Genomic DNA, 19,932 nt, shown 5'->3' on the forward strand with positions numbered 1-19,932 from the left:
GTGAAGTTGAAAATGTAGGTTGCAGGGGGCAGCTGGGTAGCACAGTGGATTGAGAGCCAGGCCTAGAGATGGGAGGTCCTGGGTTCAAATATGACCTCAGACAATTCGCAGCTGTGTGACCCTGGGCAAGTCACTTAACCCCCATTGCCTACCCCTTACTACTCTTCTGCCTTGGAGCCAATACATAGTATTGATTCTAAGAAATAAGGTAAGGGTTTATTTAAAAAAATGTAGATTGCAGCTAGATGAATATATAGCAGTTGAATGGTTTTTAAAAAGAGAGGGTTCTTTCCTCAGTATTAAGCAACTTCTTGATCTTCTAGACTACAGGGTTTGTTTTTGGTTTTTTCATTTTTCCCCACAATGAGTATGTACTCATTGTAATTCAGGGTTCCTCCACATGGATCTCTTTTGCCTTTTACTTAAGTTACATAAATTCATTTCTGACCTAACTCCTTAGTAAGAGTTGACTTTACTTTAGAATAGGCAAGAGGGAAGGAAGAAAATATCAACTACTACATTATACTTTCTTGTTTTGTCAATGCCACATTAACCCATTCTAACAAATATCACAACTATTTTCCTTTTTCTAATAAAAACCTTACATGTTTTACACTATTTCACATATAAAATAAATATCAGATTTCTTTCTGTTTTGAGGAGAGGGGAATGGGGGGAGAGAAGGAGAGAGATTGAGAATTTGGTTTAAACTTAAAGAAAATGAAGGGTAAAAATTGTTTTTCAGGTGATTAAGTTAAAAAATAAACAGTAAATAATTAAAATTTTTAATTAAAAAAAAAAACCCTTACCATTTCAGTCACTATTCTCTATTAGTTCCAAGTCAGAAGAGCGATAAGGACTAGGCAATGGGGGTTAAGTGACTTGCCCAGGGTTACATAGCTAGAAAGTATTTGAGGGCAGATTTGTTCCCAAGACTTTCCACTTCTAGGTCTGGCTCTCAATCCACTCAGCCACTTAGCTGTCCCTGCAACTACTTTTCCATTCTTGCTTTTTGACACAAGCAATTCAAGAGTTCTGCATTAATATTATAGTGGTATTTGGTCACAGTAGAGAGACAATATGTTAGAAAAAAAGTTAGAGAAAGACTGCTACTTGGGTTCCAAGGAGAAGACACTTCTTATTACAACAGATACTTTGTTGGTGTTTAAGTATCGGCTTTTTAGTTTAGACATAGCCGCCTTCACCTCTTTGTTCCGCAGGGTATAAATTGCTGGGTTTAATATGGGAGTGAAGATGGTATAAAATACTGCAAGGACTTTGTCTACTGAGTAGCTACTGAAGGGCCACACATAGATAAAGATGCATGGCCCAAAGAACAGGGTGACTACGGTGATATGGGCAGTCAGTGTAGAGCGTGCCTTTGCCATACTGGCTGAGGAACGACTTCGTACTGTGATGAGGATGACTGTATATGAAATAACCAGGAGGAGAAAGGAGCTCAGGGAGAGGAAGCCACTGTCTGCAACAATTAGTAAGCTGACAACATAGGTGTCTAGACAAGCAAGTTTGGTCACCAGAGGGAGGTCACAGAAAAAGCTGTCAACCTTGTTGGGACCACAGAAGGGCAAGTTGACTGTAAATGCCAGCTGGCTGGTTGTGTGTATGAAGCCAACACACCAGGAGATGATGACCAGAATGATGCAGACACGCCGACTCATGATGGTCATGTAGTGGAGAGGTTTACATATGGCAACGTAGCGATCATAGGCCATAGACACAAGAAGTACCATTTCGCTACCCGTGAAAAGGTGTACAAAGAAAATCTGAGCCAGACAAGCCTCAAAGGAGATAGTCTTCTGCTCAACAAGGAAGTCCGCAATCATCTTAGGGGTTGCAAAAGAAGCCACACAGACATCTATAAAGGAGAGGTTTGCAAGTAAAAAATACATAGGAGAATGAAGACGTGGGTCTGAAGTCACAGTGAGGATGATGAGGAAGTTTCCCATCACAATAGCAACGTAGAGAACTGAGAACACAACAAAGAAGAGAGGTTGGAGTTCTGGGGAATCAGAGAGTCCCAACAAGATGAACTCAGAAACTCGAGAGTGATTTGTCCCATTCATTGACTTGATTTGAAAGAAATGCTTTTTGGTTATCTAAAAAGAAAAAGCAGAGATCAATTAATAGAAGTGAATTGAGGCAGGATTTTAAAGTCTTCTGAGAAATCCTTATTCCCTCTTTCTCATTATGAAAATAAAGAATATTTATTCCCTTAGTGGCCTTCATGAAGAAGGATGACCCATCCCTGAAGATTATCCTTTTCTGCAACTAAGAGTTCAAAGGCTGTTATGACAATGAAGAACCAGCTAGAATGTCAAAGCCTTTTCACATATCCAATAAAATGAAGAAACTTACCACGCAACCTAATTATAAAACTTTTGAGATTTCTGTGAAGGAATGTATTTTTTCAAAAATAAATATATTTTATTTCACTAAATATTTCCCAATTGCAAGTAAATTAAAATTCATTTTAATAATATTTCCCCAATTACATAAAATTTTAACATTTTTAAAATGTTATCTTCTTTTTCTCTATCCTTAGACCGTAAGCAACCTGATTGAGATTTGATAGTAACATTTATTTTTTAAAATTTGGAATTCCAATTTTTCTCCTTCCCTCTCCCTCCTCCCCATCTTGAGAAAGCAAGTAATGTCACATCAATTTTATTTGTGAAATGATGCAAAATATATTTTCATATTAACCTTGTTGCAAAATAAAATACACATTTAAAAAAATAAGAAAAATAAATGCAATTAAAAAAAAAAACCCTTACCTTCCGTCTTGGAGTCAATACTGTGTATTGGCTCCAAGGCAGAAGAGTGGTAAGGGCTAGGTAATGGGGGTCAAGTGACTTGCCCAGGGTCACACAACTGGGAAGTGTCTGTGGTCAGATTTGAACCTAGGACCTCCCATCTCTAGGTCTAGCTCTCAACACACCAAGCTACCCAGCTGCCCCCTAACGCAATTTTTTAAAAGTGCACTTCAATCTACACTTAGATTCATTAGTTCTAGAGGACAACAGACAGCATAGTAAGATAAAGGAGTTAGAGACTATATATATCATTTGAGCATCAATTTTTAAAAGTGGGATGCTTCAAATAGAAAAGAGAAGACTCAGAGAATGGGGTAAAGGGTATTCATGAGAGCTGCCTTTATTTTTTTTTAAAAAGCTATCATGTGAAAGTAGGTTTTGACTTCTTTTCTTGATACTAAGAGCTAGAATTAGAAAGAGTGGATGAATGTTATACAGACACAGAGAGAACAATTTCGGCTCAATGCGAAAATGGGGAAAAATTATTTTAGAATTGAATTTGGCTGCTTGCAGCAATAGTTGATTCCCAGTAACTGGAGAAATTCAAGTGGAGGTATAATGACTTTATTGGGGATGTTATTGGAGGAGAGATAATTGTTTAGGTATAGGAAGGACCAAATGACCTCTCAAGTCTTCTCTGTGATATTATGATTGTGTGATTGTCTTCACTTTCTCTCTGTATAAGTTTGAGTAACTCTTCCTTATTAACCTCCTCTTACTGACTGTGGTGTGGCTCCACTGTCCATAATTGGCTTTAGCTCTTTTAATGCCTTGATCGCTATTCCTAGCCTGCCTTCCAATTCCAAAAATGGGTTTTTAATAGAGCTATTGGGCTCTGTTTTCATCCTTGATGAAACTTTATGGGATAGAATTTCCCTCTCTGAGATGATCTCCCTCTAGGCTTTAGCACTTATGGAATGTTAATGATGACTTTTATAGCACCAGGGAATTGGAAATTGCCTGATAAATGAAGATTTCCACAACTCTAAAGCTTTTTTCCTTATGATGGTTTACCAATTAAAAAAACACCCAGTGTTGAGCTAGAAAATAATATTAGCCAGAAAGACAGGAAATGGTTCTTTTATTCCCAACTCTGCCATTAAGTAGCCATGGGATCTTAGGTAATTCATTTAAATTTTCTAGTCTTTTTCTTGTTGCCTTTGATCCTTAATACCTATGTGACTATGGGTAAATCACTTAAATCCAGTGACTTGCACATTATTAATAATTCTTTTATTATAGTAAACAATCCTCACTTTGTAAATTACAGAGAACTTGACATTAGTGGATACAACAGAAAACAAAGTTTGATGTGAGGGAAAAGAACTTGGAAGTAATTAATTTTGGGGGCAAGGAAGAAGGAGTATAGCATGAGTTGATAATAAAAGAGAGAAGACTAAGCCTGAATGGGGGTGTTTTAATGAGGTTCTGGGGGCATTTTAGAGTACCTTGAGGAAATTATTATAGAGATAAATTTGGGGGATATAGGATACACAAGTGAAAGGAGAGTGAGGACAACATTTATCTACTTTGCAATTTTGTCTGTCTGATTTCAATTATGTGGCTTTTGTGCCTGGTTGTGTAGGATTTATAAAAACAACCTGCAAAAAGTACCAGGACCATATCTTTTAGACCACTATCCCTTTTAATAGTCCAAAGAATATCATGATGGAGGTATTTTAAGGAGCTGATGTTCTAGCCCCACTTTCATTGGACAAAATCATGACATTCTTTCATGGAGCTGGGACAAAAGGACATCCTCTGGCTTGCTTTTGAGTAAGGTTTCTTAACTGATGGTATATGTACTAATAAAGGATCCATGAGTAGATCCATGAGTAGGGGGTCCATACATTTAGATGGTAAAAAAATGCATTTTACTTTTACTAACCTGCAAAAAAAATTTAGCATTCCCTTCAATACTTTAAAACACAACTTTTAGAAGGGGTCCACAGGCACCATTAGACCAACAAAGTGGTCCACAACATAATAAAAACTTAGCCCTTATTTAGACATAGATCCCTGAATGTAGACCATGGAATATTCAGTTTGACAGTTAATATGCTAGTTTGTCTGAACTGTTTTCTTTTATCATCCTTTATTACAAGGAATATCTCTCTGAGTAAGCGAAGGAAGAATTATTTTAAGCAATAAGGGTAACATAAAAACAAAGATCTTAATAAAATTGTAAAAATAAATTATGTGATCCTGAGAAACCCTGCAGTTTGGCTATATAGGAGAACATATTATTCTTCCAAAAGTCAAAATGTTAATTCCAGAAAAGAAAGCTCTAACTTTAAATTAAAGTGTTTTCATTACAATCCTTTCTTCTCTGACAAAGCATTCAAAATTTAAACAAATAGAAAATCCATATCTAAGGCATAAAACATAGGACTATAAAAGAACATTGCAGTCATTATCACTGTAAAAAATAGTAACAATAATTGTGTGTTTAATAAATCAGCAACATTTATTAAGTGCATATTAATTTGTGGGTTTTAATCTGGAAAATTTATTTGGAGAGAGAAATATTTAATTCTCATATTAAGACTATCAACTAAGTCAGTTTGGAAGATAGGTGATTTCTCTTCTTTGCTTCTAGCTTTCTCCAAGGATAAAATTTAGATTAAAATACCCCTTACGTTCTTTAGTCAAGTCAAATCATAAATGATGTGCCATCATTTGGCAATTATACACACTGTGCAGCAAAATCATATTTCAATATAGGAGTCATTATGATGTAAGGTGCTCAAGAGTAGGATTCCTGTCAGGGGCATTGATTTGCTCACATAAAAAGCTCAAAAAATTATATTTGCAACTATTAATTACTTAATCTTATCATTGACTATACTAAAGTCAGCATGCAGATTCCTATTACCTTGATGTTTTTAAATGTTAAGGTGAAGACAGAAGTAAATAATTAAAGAAATTGATATAATACAAAAAATACCAAATGATATATCTTCAGTACCTCCAATTGTGCCACTGTGTGATCCTGGGCAAGTTCTTTTACCTCTATGATCTTCAATTATTGCCTCCATCAAAAATGAAGGATTTATATAAAATGATCTCTGAGATCCTTTCCTCTAAGACTCTCTGATTATATGCCTCCAGTGCTCATAGTAGTTATAGTAGTGCCAACAATCAATAACATGGGTTCTTTTTTCTTAATGAGTAAAGGATCCACAAAGACGACAACCTTAGAATAACTAATAAAAAAATGTATTGGGTCAACTATCTGCAGCCAATAGGAAAAACAAAAAAGATCCATGGTTAATTTTGAAGGGTGAGCTAGTTACATCACACCAAAAACAAATCGAGAAAACATATACATGAAGTTAAAAAAACTAAAGGAAAAAAGAGCTTCCAGAAAACTATTGCTATGCCTTTCTTTGCATCAATTTAGGAGATGGGGTCAAACACTTAGCTCTTCTTGTTCTTTTTCTTATAGAATCTTCACTTACTAGTTAAAAAGTTGGTCCTAGGATAGCAGCATTCTTCAGGGCAGGGCATGGAGGTATCTTCTCTGTTTTGAACTTGTCCACTCCCTGCAGTCTTTTGTTTTCAAGGACATAGATAAAGACAGATATGTTCCCTTGAAAATTAATGATTAATTAGGGCAATGATGACATAAGATCATAGTGACCAGCAGATGCTCTGGGGACCTGTGTCTTGACAGTTTAAGTTTTCTTGCACTGGGGAGAATTAAAAACTCTCAAGAAGTTTTAGTGCCAGATACTCCCTAAGGCTGATTTAGAGTGTTTTTCAAATAAATCTTAGAGAAGGACATATAGCAATGACAATGAAGATAATGATTATTCAATTTACCTTATAATTTCCAAGTACTTATCTTATAATATCCTTGTGAGATAGAGTGTGCAAGAATTATCATCTATATGAAACAGATGGGAAAAGTAGGCTCAAAGAGGTCATCACTTGTTCATGCTAACATAGCCAAGATATGGCAGAATCAAGACTCAAATCCAAGTCACCTGACTATAAGATTTGCTCTTTAATGAAAATTTAATAAGGTAAAATATTTAGAATATCTTATTTCATTATTTGACCTTTCTTTGCCTCCCCAATCTATCCCTTCCTGTACAAGGAGAAAATCAGGTATGAATCTATGTTGTGCCTTGAGTCAAAAGCTGATTTCAAATTTGCCTTTAGACAGAGTCTTTGACTTTGGGCAAATTAATTTGGCTTCTGTCAGAATTTCTTCATCTGCAAAATAGGGATAAAAATAGTACCTGTTGTTGCTATAAGAATCAAAATGAAATAATAATTCTAGGACACAACATAGTGCCTGGAAGAGACTAAGTGCTAAATAAATATTAACTATTATTAATATTTTGCATCCTTCAGTTTTATAAAAGAGAGAAAAATAACACCTTCTGGACACATCCATCATGTTCACAGATGTGATTTATTTTGTGAGAAGAGCTCTAGATTCAGAGGCAGAAGAACTGTATTCAAATTCCAACTCTCCACTTTATTAGCTGTGTGACCGTAAACCACTTTGAGGTTCAATTTCCTTATTTGTAGTTTGGATATAATAATTCTTGCATCACCTAGCCCTGAGACTTATTCTTAAGGAATTGATAAGATAATGTACATAAAATGTTTTGTAGTTAAAAAGTATCAATTAAACAAAAAAACTAATTGCTATTTTATTGCAGTTATTTTTACATTCCACATTCAAAGAGAAAAAATTCTGGGGTTCACTGACTGGCCATATTACCATAGCAACACTGCCCTAGGTATAGTAGTTATTAGTTAATTTTCCAATTGGAATTTTGCCCACTTGGAGAGGAATTTTTAGGAGGAAAAGAAGAGACTATTGATGATAGTTGGGAACTTTTCTAGTTCTGGTGTTGGATATAAACTTAACTCCATAAAAGAAGAGAGTAAAAGAGTGGCAAGTATCTATTTTACCATATACTTCTAAGAAAAACCTGTTGAACCCAAGGAATTCTGTTTTATTTTCCCCAAAAAAGCAGTATTAAAGGAAAGTGGGACTTCCTAATGTCCTTGTAGGAAGTGAGTAAACACAAATGATTGGAGAGGGCTAAATGGACAAAAATCAACTTATATTTATTTAATATTTTATAGTTAAAGGGGTCTTTCATTTATCTTATCTAATATAAGCCTTGAAAAAACCCTCTTGGGCAGGATGTACATGAATCATTGCCACTATATTATTGAAGAAATTAAGTGTCACAGAGTTTAAGTGACTTGAACAAGGGCATATAACTAATACTAAGTTGGGGGTCAAACATAAATATTCTGACTGCCTAGTGCTTTTTCCACCAGCTCCAAATGTCACTTTTCATTGATTTTAAGCTGTTTCTATCAAAATGGTAAATTCTGACCCTCTGACTCATTTATAAATAAAAAGTAAAAAGAAAAATAATAATGTATGCTTATTTCAGATTTATATCTTATTTTTGTATTTCTTTTATACTTTGCCATATTTATTTTTATATTATTTATATTATATTATATTTATTTTATAGAATATTTTTATTATTAAATTATTTTATTATTATTTATTATATTTATTATTATATTATATTATTTATTTTAAATAATATATTTATTATATATTATATTAATATATTATAATTGATATATTAATATATAATGTTTGTATATTAAATTATAAAATATATAATATATAATAATATATTTATATATATAAATATGCCATTTATATTATATATTTGTTAGATACTTATTTTTATATTATAATTTCTAATTATTCATTTCTGACTCTTGGTGACCCCATTTGAAGGTTGTCTTGGGAAAGATATTATATATTAGAGAGATTTATCTTTTTTTTTTCTCCAGCTCATTTTATAGATGAGGTACTGAGGCTAATAGGGTAAAGTAACTTGCCCAGAGTCACACAGCTAGTAAGTGTCTGAGGCCAGATTTGAACTTCTATACTCCAGGTCCAGCATTCCATTCACTACAAAGCTGACCTAAGTTTATCATTAACCTATTTTAAAAGTCTGACTGCTTATGTCCTTAATTCTTTTCTAGTTTATTTATTCATAATTCATCATAATAATTCACATTTTTATAAACCTTTAAGATTTATAAAACTATTTCCCCATAACGTCTAAAACAGAAACAACATGGCAAAGTGAGAGAAAGTAGGCCTTGAAGTCATGCAGATTTGGGTTCAAGAGTTTCTTGTGACTCATAATAGCTATGTGACTCTGTGCAATTCGCTTAGCCTGCCAGTGCTACAAGTAGTTTCTTTAGAACATCAGAGATGGTACCAATATCCACTGGAAGAGGAGCATTTACTAAGAGAATAAAATGGATGCTTTGATGAGGAAACTGGAACTCAAAAAGGTTAAATGATTTGCCCATGGTCATGAAATCATAGTTTTAAAATTGGAAGAGAAACCCAAGGTGATGCAGTTCAATCTTCTCATTTCACAGATGAAGAAGCTCAAGATCAGACAGAAAAAATTATTTCCCCTAGGTAGCATAGCTAGTAACTAAGAGAGAGAGAAATAAAACCAAGATCCCTTGACTCCAAACAGCATTATTTCCACCAAACCACAGGGCCTTTGTATCTATTAATGCCAAAAATGTAGGAAAGACTTCAGCCACAAGACATCCTTTATTTATATGGAGAAGAATTCTTTGAAGAATTCTTTAAGTGTGTTGAATATGGGACTGTTTTCATCCACAAAGGAATGAATTACTGAACATACACAAACACACACATAAAAGTGGTATGTGTCCATGGTTTTTACCTCCTGGAGAGCCTAGTTGTTAAACATTTACCAGTGCAGCTCTAAATTTCTCTAAAACCATTGCTGAAGATCTCTATAGATTGGTACAGGTGCAGTGGATAGAGTTCTGGGTCTAGAATTAGAAAGACTCACCTTTCTGAGTTCAAATCCTGCTTCACACCTTTGCTGGCTGTGTGGCCCTAGGCTAGCCACTTTTTCTTACTTGACTCAGTTTCCTCATTTATAAAATGATCTGAAGAAGGAAAAGACAAAACACTTGGCAGTGTCTCTGCCAAGAAAACCCCAAATGTGGTCATGAAGTGTCAGACACAACTGATAATGACTAGACAACTACAACAAAGCTCAGTTTAAGTAGAGTATGGGATACTGAGAAATGAAGTCATCACCAGACACAGGTTTAGTGACCAGAGCAGTGATGGTGAACTTTTTAGAGATGGAGTTCTGGGAGCCCAAAGCTATACATATTTACTCTCTATTATTCAGGTACAAAGTTTTTGATAGTAAACATTTCATGTTTTCTTCCAGTTTAGTGGTCTTTTGACTTTACTTTAATACTTTTGTATCATTGAATTTTTTTAGTTGTTTCTGCCATTTTTTTTCCCTGGTGTCCATTGCTTTGCTTAGGTTTCATAGTTTTTCTCCTCAACTACAATTTAGATCCTCATTTGATTTTTTAAAAATAATCCTTCTAATCTTTCTCAACATCATTCTGGCCAATCTATACTTTTTTAAGAGAATTATTCTCTCTTTCTAGAATTTTAGCCTGAGATTTCATATTAGTTTTCCTTTGCTAGATTATTTCTTCACTACCTTTGCTCATCCTATTCTCTTTCCAACTGCTTAATTCCTGAGAGATGGAAGATTTTTGTCAAACTGCTCTTGAGCCAAAATTTAACTAAGGTGAAACTCCATGGGTGCTGTCCTGTAGTTACTTTCACATTTTATTTGGCTCAGCAACTGAATCATTTCCAAGCAATCTGTAGTATGGGCCCCAGGATTACGATATTGGCAGACAGAGTGTAAGACCATGCAATAGACTCTGAGGTGGGGCAATGGAAAAGTGGACAAAGTATAGAGTGAATCCATACTTGAGATTAAACTCTTTGTTGATTGTCTTCTCCACCTGCATCCAGTTTCAAATTATCTTTGCTTAGCAGTTTTAGCTTCATGAGCCATTGTCTCGTGAAGCTCATATTATGGCACTATGGTTTGGGTGGGCCTGCAGGGAAAGAATAATTTAATCGTGTAGCTGTTGGTACAAGATTTTTTTTGAATTTTTTATAAATGTCTTTTAAAATTACTTTAACCTAAGGGTTCTTAACCTTTATTATATATCATGGAACTTTTGGTGAACCTTATGAATCCCTTCTCAGAATAATTTTTAGTACATAGACTAAAATACTAAAATTACCAGGGAAATCCAATTATATTGAAAGGAAGTTATAAAACATTCATAGAATCCAGGTTAAGTACCTCTGTTTTATTTAGGCTTTGCTTAATTTATAAGCATCCTCTTAGTTTCCAATACTTTTGCCTAAAGAAGAGAAGTTAATCTAAATATTTTTGTACATATTGAAAGTTTTCTTGTGTCTGATCTGTTTTAGACATAACAATGGTATAGCTGAGTCAACTGTTTAGTAACATTCTTTGTATAAGGTCAAATTATTTTCCAGAAGGGTTGTACCCATTCATAAGTTTACAAATATAATAATGTACTTTTTCCCCACAATCCCTCCAATCTTACTTTGTTTCTTTTTGGTCATCTTTGTTTCTCTGATAGGTGTGGCATAAAATGTCATAATTGTTTTGTTTGAATGTCTCTAATTAGTAGTAATATAGACCATTTTTTTCCATATAGCCATAGAAATTATAAATTTCTTCCCTTGAGAAATGTTCATATCCTTAGACTATTTTCCAATTAGGGAATTGCTCTTATTCTTATAAAATTGAATCCATTCTTTATTTACATTAAAATAAGACATTAATTAGAGGAAGTCACTGCAAAGATTTTCCCTGCAATTATTTATTTCCCAGTTAGTCTTAACTATATTGGATTTTCTTATGCAAAACTTTTAATGTAATCAAAATTCTCCATTTAATTTTCTGTCATTTTTCTTATCCCTTTGGTTGTGATTTTTTTCTCCATAGATATGATAGGTTAATTTTTTACACCTTTCTCTAATTTGTGTAAGTTCTGGTTTATGAAAGTGATGGAATACTCACATGGCATAAGAAATGATTAAATAGATGACTTCAAAAAGACATATGTGTACTGATGCAAAGTAGAACCAGAAGAACAATTTATACAATAGCACTAATATTATATAAACAAACAACTTTGAAAGCTGTAATAATTATCAACACAATGAACATTATTGATTCCAGAAGACTCATAATGAAACATATAAAGACAAATTTTACATATTTAGAGACAGAGAATGAGAATACAACCATTGAGGGAATTTGTTTTATTTGACCATATATATTTGTTACAAATAATTTATTTTTTTCTTTTTCCTTTTTCTCCACTGGAAAAGATTGTGATCACAAAGCTACTAGATGTCAGAATGAAGCTATATCCTAGCTTTCTGCTACATTAATATAAATGCCAAGAGTTCTCAAACTTAAGTCCTGTAAATTGACCTCTATGACTTTTCAAATCTCAAAGACCTGTTCTAGATAAAAAGGAAGAAGATAAACTGAGTCTTCTTTTCCTTAGTATCATCATCCTGATATACTATTGAAATTATCAGCAGGGGGATCATGGCTCATATGAATAATATATAGAATGATTCAGATAAATTATTTTGTAGAGGTACTTTTATGACATATATGGATGATATTGATGACATTTGACTGTGAAGGGATAAAATTCCTGAAGAGTGAGGAACTGAAGAGTTCCTCCATTGGAGGAGATAAGCAGTAGGGGAGGACTTGGGGAGGAGAATGGATGGTGGCTACTCCTTCAACATCATGGAGAAAGACTTATTGCATGATATCTTTTGGGAAAGTATCAAATCTCCCATTAAGGCATCATTAACAGAAGTCTGTAATATGGTGAATGGGACCAAGAAAGCCTAGGTCAGTGATAGTGAACCTTTTAAAGAACATAGAGAACAAGTGCCCAAATTGCAACCCTCTTGCTTCATGTGAGCCCCCCCCCCCATCTTATCCCAGTCAGGGGAAGAAGGAAGTTCTCCCATTGGGCTACTGGGCACAGGGGTAGGTCAGATGAGAAATGTTCTCAGGCATGCATGGAGACAGGGAAGGGAGCAGCCCCCTCCAACATGCTCCAGCACATGTGTCATAGATTCGCCAACATGGGTCTAGTTTATGTTCCACTTTTGTCTAGAGGTAATTATGATCTGACTGATTGGCTTTCCCTTGAATTAATTCTGCCCTTATCAATTAGGCAAAAAAATGGAGACCCATGAAAAGTCACCAACTATTAAGAGGAGACATACACAACCTCCACAACAATGTCCAGCAGAGTCAACAATTTGACTTTCTAAGATCCAGCAATCAACAACTGGCTTTCCAAGTCCTCAAGACTATTAGGAAGGTCACTAATAAGACTTTGCATGAAGTTCTCCTTTATTTGTTTAAATTAGTTATTGCATTCAGAATGTGACATGGAAAGATTTATTTCAAATAATCTAGATATATAAAGACTCATGTTTTTTTATGAATGTCCCAGAACATATTATTATAAAAGGGACATGATCTGTAATCATTGATTAAGGCTTTGTCATATTCTGTAATGATCTTAAAATTGAGGGATACTCACCTCACACCTAGCAGATTGGCTAACATAACAGCAAAGGAAAGTAATGAATGCTGGAGGGGATGTGGCAAAGTAGGGACACTAATTCATTGCTGGTGGAGTTGTGAATTGATCCAACCATTCTGGAGGGCAATTTGGAACTATGCCCAAAGGGCGACAAAAGAATATCTACCCTTTGACCCAGCCATAGCACTGCTGGGTCTGTACCCCAAAGAGATAATGGACACAAAGACTTGTACAAAAATATTCATAGCTGCGCTCTTTGTGGTGGCCAAAAACTGGAAAACGAGGGGATGCCCATCAATTGGGGAATGGCTGAACAAACTGTGGTATATGTTGGTGATGGAGTACTATTGTGCTAAAAGGAATAATAAAGTGGAGAAGTTCCATGGAGACTGGAACAACCTCCAGGAAGTGATGCAGAGCGAGAGGAGCAGAACCAGGAGAACATTGTACACAGAGACTAATACACTGTGGTATAATCGAACGTAATGGACTTCTCCATTAGTGGCGGTGTAATGTCCCTGAACAACTTGCAGGGATCCAGGAGAAAAAAACACCATTCATAAGCAAAGGATAAACTATGGGAGTGGAAACACCGAGAAAAAGCAACTGCCTGAATACAGAGGTTGAGGGGACATGACAGAGGATAGACTCTAAATGAACACTCTAATGCAAATACTATCAACAAAGCAATGGGTTCAAATCAAGAAAACATCTAATGCCCAGTGGACTTACGCGTCGGCTATGGGGGGTGGGGGGGAGGAAAAGAAAATGATCTATGTCTTTAACGAATAATGCTTGGAAATGATCAAATAAAATATATTTTTTAAAAAATTGAGGGATACTATGACTATTGGGACATAGGGAATTCTAGATATTATTGAAATTATTATTTTATTATAACTGTTTTCAGTCACCATACTAGGATTAACACAGTGTACTTGATTTTCATAGAGGGTGTAACATATGTGAGTACAATTTGGGCCAAATGGAAGTATAAGATTGATTTATGAGATCCTGCTAGTGTGTGGAAAACAAGAGAGAGAGAGACAAAAAAAGTTGTTAAATTCCTATTAACTGTGAGGCAATGTGGTAAGTGCAAATTCCTATTAATTGTGAGGCAATGTGATAAGTTCAAGGAATAGATGAAGGACCATACCCATGCTCCAAGGAGATTAAAATTACTGGGATGAGTCCATATCCATATTATCTCTTCCTTATACATGAAGGTTGAGTTCCTTCTTGGGAATGATGAATCCTCTTAGTTCTAGATAAGAGCATCTTCTATGATGCTGATTGTCTTATCAGCATTAAGAAATGTATCCCAAGTTGCACTCTGGCCGAGTCTTGCTACATCTTGGTGACACCTAAATTTACTTAAAAATACATTTTTATAACTGAAAATTGTGCATAGCTATTGTGATGGGGAGGTATAGGGTGGGGTGAGAAACCTAGTAGTTGGGGAAGTGTGAGTTAAATTCCATTGACTAACTGATGGATTGTTTGTGGCCCAAACTCCCTCAGAATCATCTAACATGAACTGTGGTTCATGAAAAATATAGTTATTCTCAAAGACCTTATATCTCAGAGAGAGCAAACTGAGGGACATTTGTGACACCATCTTGGAAGAAGTCTCACACAAAACTTATAAACATTTCCTATAATTACAGTATAATTTATAATAGCTTGAGTATTTTTGACCAAGGAATTTTGAACTTGTCTATGATGGGTCTCTAGCAATTAGCTATAGTGTGAGGCATGGGAGCCTTTCAGTAATAGCTAAACTGTTACTCTGTTGTTTCTTGAAATTATTATAGATTTTGATGATAATGATGACACTTTCATTTATTGATCTAGGTTGTATAGAGTTTTGTAAACTGTGTTGCATTTTTTCAAAGGAAAATCTAAGCAGCATTAAAACTCTACTTTTCCTCCAGTACAGCTCCCTGGAAGATTCCCCAGTCAGAAGACTATTTCCAGAAGACAATCTCTGCAGACTGTGTTCTCAAAGACAATCTGCTCTGAGGGAGTTCTGGGCTTGTTTGTATGGTGACTTCTTGTCCCTGCCCCTCTTCACAGGAGCCAATCACAGTTTCCAAATTGTCTAGCACTGTCCAGAGGACAGTGTCTGTGGGATTGACACCTCTCTTCCTTTGAAGGTGTCAACTCTTATCAAAGGCCTCTGAAGGTGGGAACTCTGATCATGGGATTCACAAGTTTGGGACTGAGTTAAAAGGGCAGAGCTCTCCAAGTAAGTGACTGTGAATTCTCTAAGTACCTTGCTAGCTTCTCACCTGATACTAAGTAGGGTGTTCAATCTTTTGTTGATTAAATTTAAAAGTAGAGGAGAGTTAATCCTGTCTTTGGTCTAGTGATCTATTAAGTAGGGGTATTTAAGTTAGCGTTAACTCAAGATAGACAATAAAGAATTCTCTTTCACACCTTGCATTAGGAATCTATAAAATGCTTGTATCTACACTCATGCAATGGGCATGTCATTAGGGAGTATCCCCTTACTCATGAGTAAGAATAAAGCCTGCATTTTCTACTATCCACTCTCTGACTCCTGGTTTTTATTATAATTTGGGTGGGTGGTCTTCAATTTCATCCCACACAAAAATGATGTTGCCCATACACACATCAATTACACTTTACATGGGCTGTGACATCACATGTAAAAAGGGCAAACATACATACAGCACACATGACCACAAAGTACTCATGAAGGGCAAACACATGTGGCCAGAGAATCTATATCATGGGTCACAAAGCAGGAACTAGTGTTACCAAGGCATACATAAGCAGGGCATTGGACACATGTGTAGATGGCACACACATAGAAGAAAGATATGACCAAAACACATGCATGTCTTGGGCAACTTATACATCTGATAAAATACAGGTATACCAAATTCACTGTGGACATAATCATATTGTTCTCTCTAGCTCCCTGCTGGACATTGCATCTCTCCTCTCCACTAAACATATCATTTCTGTGCTAAGCATATTATCTAATGGTAAAACATCTCTTCTCTCTGCTTGGTGAGTATTTGCTGAGTCTTATCAGATAGTTGATGAACTCCTCCCTACTACAAAAGTCTGGGCTTCATCTCTCCAGTTGCTGGCCATTTTGGTTCCTATCCTTGGGATTGTTGGCCCACATTCTTTCCTTTATTATCTGTTTTATTGGCATCAAAAACAAAATAAATAATAGCAACAATGACAAAACCAAAAGGAAATAAACCTCTTGATTCTTTTATGTACTGGTCAGAATAAAATCCTATGCTCTCTTTTTTCATTTAACAACTAACTATACAAGCATTCCTGAGCTCAGTTCATTCATGGGGGACTTAAGAACTTCAGACCAATGATCATCTATTTTACTTCCCTAAAAACTATGAGTGGGATATAATCTGTGTCTTTCTCATAAGAAGTGTTAAGAACCTAGATAGAAGTTAGTACTTCCCCTTCCTTTTAGAATACCCCTCCCCCCAAAATAAAACTTTGATCTGTCACAGTCCTTGAAGGATGAAGTAGTTCTGTGGGGACAAAGAGTCTCCAACCAGTGGTAATTCACAATCCATCAACTCCCTTATTTAGTAATATAATTTAATTAGACGTCTAACTCACTTATTGTAATCCACAACTCAGTAATTCATTTAAAGAAGTCAGAGGTAGCAGTCTGGTCTGAACAAAAGGTGGGAGGAGGAAGGTGGGAAGGGGAGGGAATTTCTTTGATTAGAAGACTCTATAAATCCAATCTTTGGACTCAATACTTTAACATTCCTTAGGCACCCAAAGCTGGGAAATGTCCCTTTCACAAAAGAATCAACTGCTGTCTTATACTTTGGCTTCTGAGTTCCAAGTTTGTGAACTTCTTTCAGTGGCAGGGTCCACTGTCCATGACCCCATCCCACACAATTGTATAGGATTCATATACATTTCTTTCAGCTAAACAAAACAGAATCAAAAAAGGTTAGTATTCAAACCGGTATCTTTCTTACTTAACCCTCATTTTCTTTTTCAATTTTTTTTGTTTTTATTGTCATTTAAAGCACACTTCCATTTTAGTAATTGATGAAAGAGTACATTCATACATAACCAAAACCAAAATAAAAGCATCAATACTGTCTCTGGAGATGAATAACATTCCCTACCGTAAGTCTTTCAGGATTGTCCCAGATCACTACATTGCTGAAAGTAGCCAAGTTTTCATAGATAATCATATCATATAGCTGTTACTAAGTACAATGTTCTCCCAGTTTTGCTCTGCATCAGTTCATGTAGTTTTTTCCAGCTTTTTCTGAAATCATCTTGCTTATCATTTCTTATAGCACAATAGTATTCCATCTTAAATGTGTATCACAATTTGTTAAGCCATTCCCCAAGTGATGGAAATCCCCTCAGTTTCTAATTCTTTGTCACTACAAAAAGAGTTGCTATAAATATTTTTGTACAAGTAGATCCTTTATCCTTTTTATTATCCCTTTCAGGATGCAGACCCAGTAGTGATATTACCAGATCAAAGGGTATCCACAATTTTATAACCCTTTGGGCATAGTTCCAAATTGTCCTCCAGATAGTTGGATCAATTCACAACTTCACCAACAATGGATTAGTGACCTAAATTTTCCACATCCCCTTTAACATTTACCACTTTCCTTTACTGCCACATTAGCCAATCAGAGAAGTGTGAGATGGTATCTTAATGTTGTTTTAATTTGCATTTCTTTAATCAAGAGTGATTTAGAACATTTTTTCATATGATTATTGATGGCTTTGCTTTCTTCATCTGAAAATTGCTTGTACAGATCCTTTGACCATTTGTCAGTTGGTGAATGGCTTGTAGTTTTATAAATTTGATTTAGTTCTCTATGAATCTGAGAATTAGACTTATCAGAGAAATTTGTTATAAAGTTTTTTCCCAGTTTGTTGTTTCCCTTTTAATTATGGTTATACTAATTTTGTTTGTGCAAAAGCTTTTAAATTTAATATAATTACAATTATTCATTTTCTATCTTATAATTCCCTCTATCTCTTGTTTGGTTCTAAATTCTGCCTTTTTCCAAAGACCTGTCAGGTAAATTATTCCATGTTCCTCTTTTAGTTATGGTATCATTCTTTATATCTAAATCATATATCCATTTTGACCTTATCTTGGTTTAGTGTGTGATATATTGGTCAATACATAGTTTCTGCCATACTGTTTTCCAATTTCCCTAGCAGATTTTGTTAAATAGTGAGTTCTTCCAAAAGCTGGGATCTTTGGGTTTTTCAAACACTAGGTTGCTAAGGTCATTTATCCATGGATATTGTGTATCTACCACTCTATTTCATATCCATTACCAGATCATTTTGATGATTGCTGCTTTACAGTACAGTCTGAGATCTGGTACATTTTTGGCCACCATTTTCAACATTTTTTTTTCATTAGTTTCCTTGATATTCTCAACATTTTCTTTTTTCCAGATGACTTTCATTATTTTTTCTAATTCTATAAAATAATTATTTGGTAGTTTGGTTGGTGTGGCACTGAATGAATAAATTATTTTAGGTAGATTTGTTATTTTATTATATTAGCTTGCTCTACACATGAGTAATTAATATTTTCCAGTTGTTTAGTATCAATTTTATTTGTTTAAAATATTAGTAATTGTGTTCATATAATTCCTATGTTTGCCTTGACAAGTAAATTCCCAGGTATTTCATATTATTTAGTTTGATTTTAAATGTAATTTCTCTTTTTAACTCACTACTGGACTTTGTTGGTAATATATAGAAATGTTGATGATTAATGAGAATTTATTTTGTATTCAGCAAATTTACTAAATGTATTATTTCAACTAGTTTTTAGTTGATTTTCTAGGATTCTCTAAGTATACCATCATATTATCTGCAAAGAGTGATAGTTTATATTCCTCATTTCCAACTTTAAATTCCTTAAATTTCCTTTTTCTTTCCTTATTGCTAAAGCTAACATTTCCAATACAATATTAAACAATAGTGATGATAATGGACAACTTTGCTTCACTCCTGTTCTTATTGGGATGGCTTCTAACCTATCTCTATTGCAGCTGATACTTGCAGTTGATAGGTTTTAGGTAGTTATTACTTATTTTAAGGAATGAAACATTTATTCCTATGCTTTCTAGTGTTTTTAAAAGGAGTGGGTACTATATTTTGTCTAAGACTTTTTTTCTGAATCTATTCAGATAATCATATGATTTCTGTTTTATTAATGAAGTCATTAATTATGCCGATAGTTTTCATGATAGTAAAAGAGCCCTGTATTCCTGGTATAGATCCCACCTGGTGATAGTGAATGATTTGTGAAATATTGCTGTAGTCTCCTTACTGGTATTTTATTTAAAATTTTTGCATTTATTCTTATTAATAAAATTTACCTATAATTTATTATTTCTCTATTTTTGCTTCTCTTGGCTTAAGTGACACTAACATCATTTCATAAAAAAAGAATTTGGTAGGATTCCTTCTCTGACTATTTTCCCAAATAGTTTATGTAGTATTGGAATTGATTGTA

At 34.6% G+C, this 19,932-nt stretch overlaps 1 protein-coding gene across 1 annotated transcript; it reads right to left on the bottom strand.

Moving 5' to 3' along the window:
* Positions 1-1,109: 1,109 nt before the first annotated feature.
* Positions 1,110-2,087, bottom strand: LOC100618142 (olfactory receptor 4K15). Its single transcript, XM_007506653.3, has one exon. The coding sequence runs from the start codon at positions 2,082-2,084 to the stop codon at positions 1,110-1,112; it is 975 nt and encodes a 324-aa protein (XP_007506715.1). The 5' UTR covers positions 2,085-2,087.
* Between the last annotated feature and the right edge of the window lie 17,845 nt (positions 2,088-19,932).

Source organism: Monodelphis domestica, chromosome 1 (genome assembly GCF_027887165.1).
Source record: "Monodelphis domestica isolate mMonDom1 chromosome 1, mMonDom1.pri, whole genome shotgun sequence".
Classification (NCBI taxonomy): domain Eukaryota; kingdom Metazoa; phylum Chordata; class Mammalia; order Didelphimorphia; family Didelphidae; genus Monodelphis; species Monodelphis domestica.

What these genes read in the sequence shown, in the direction of transcription:
- LOC100618142 (XM_007506653.3), bottom strand. Translation starts at nt 2,084, where the DNA reads ATGAATGGGACAAATCACTCTCGAGTTTCTGAGTTCATCTTGTTGGGA.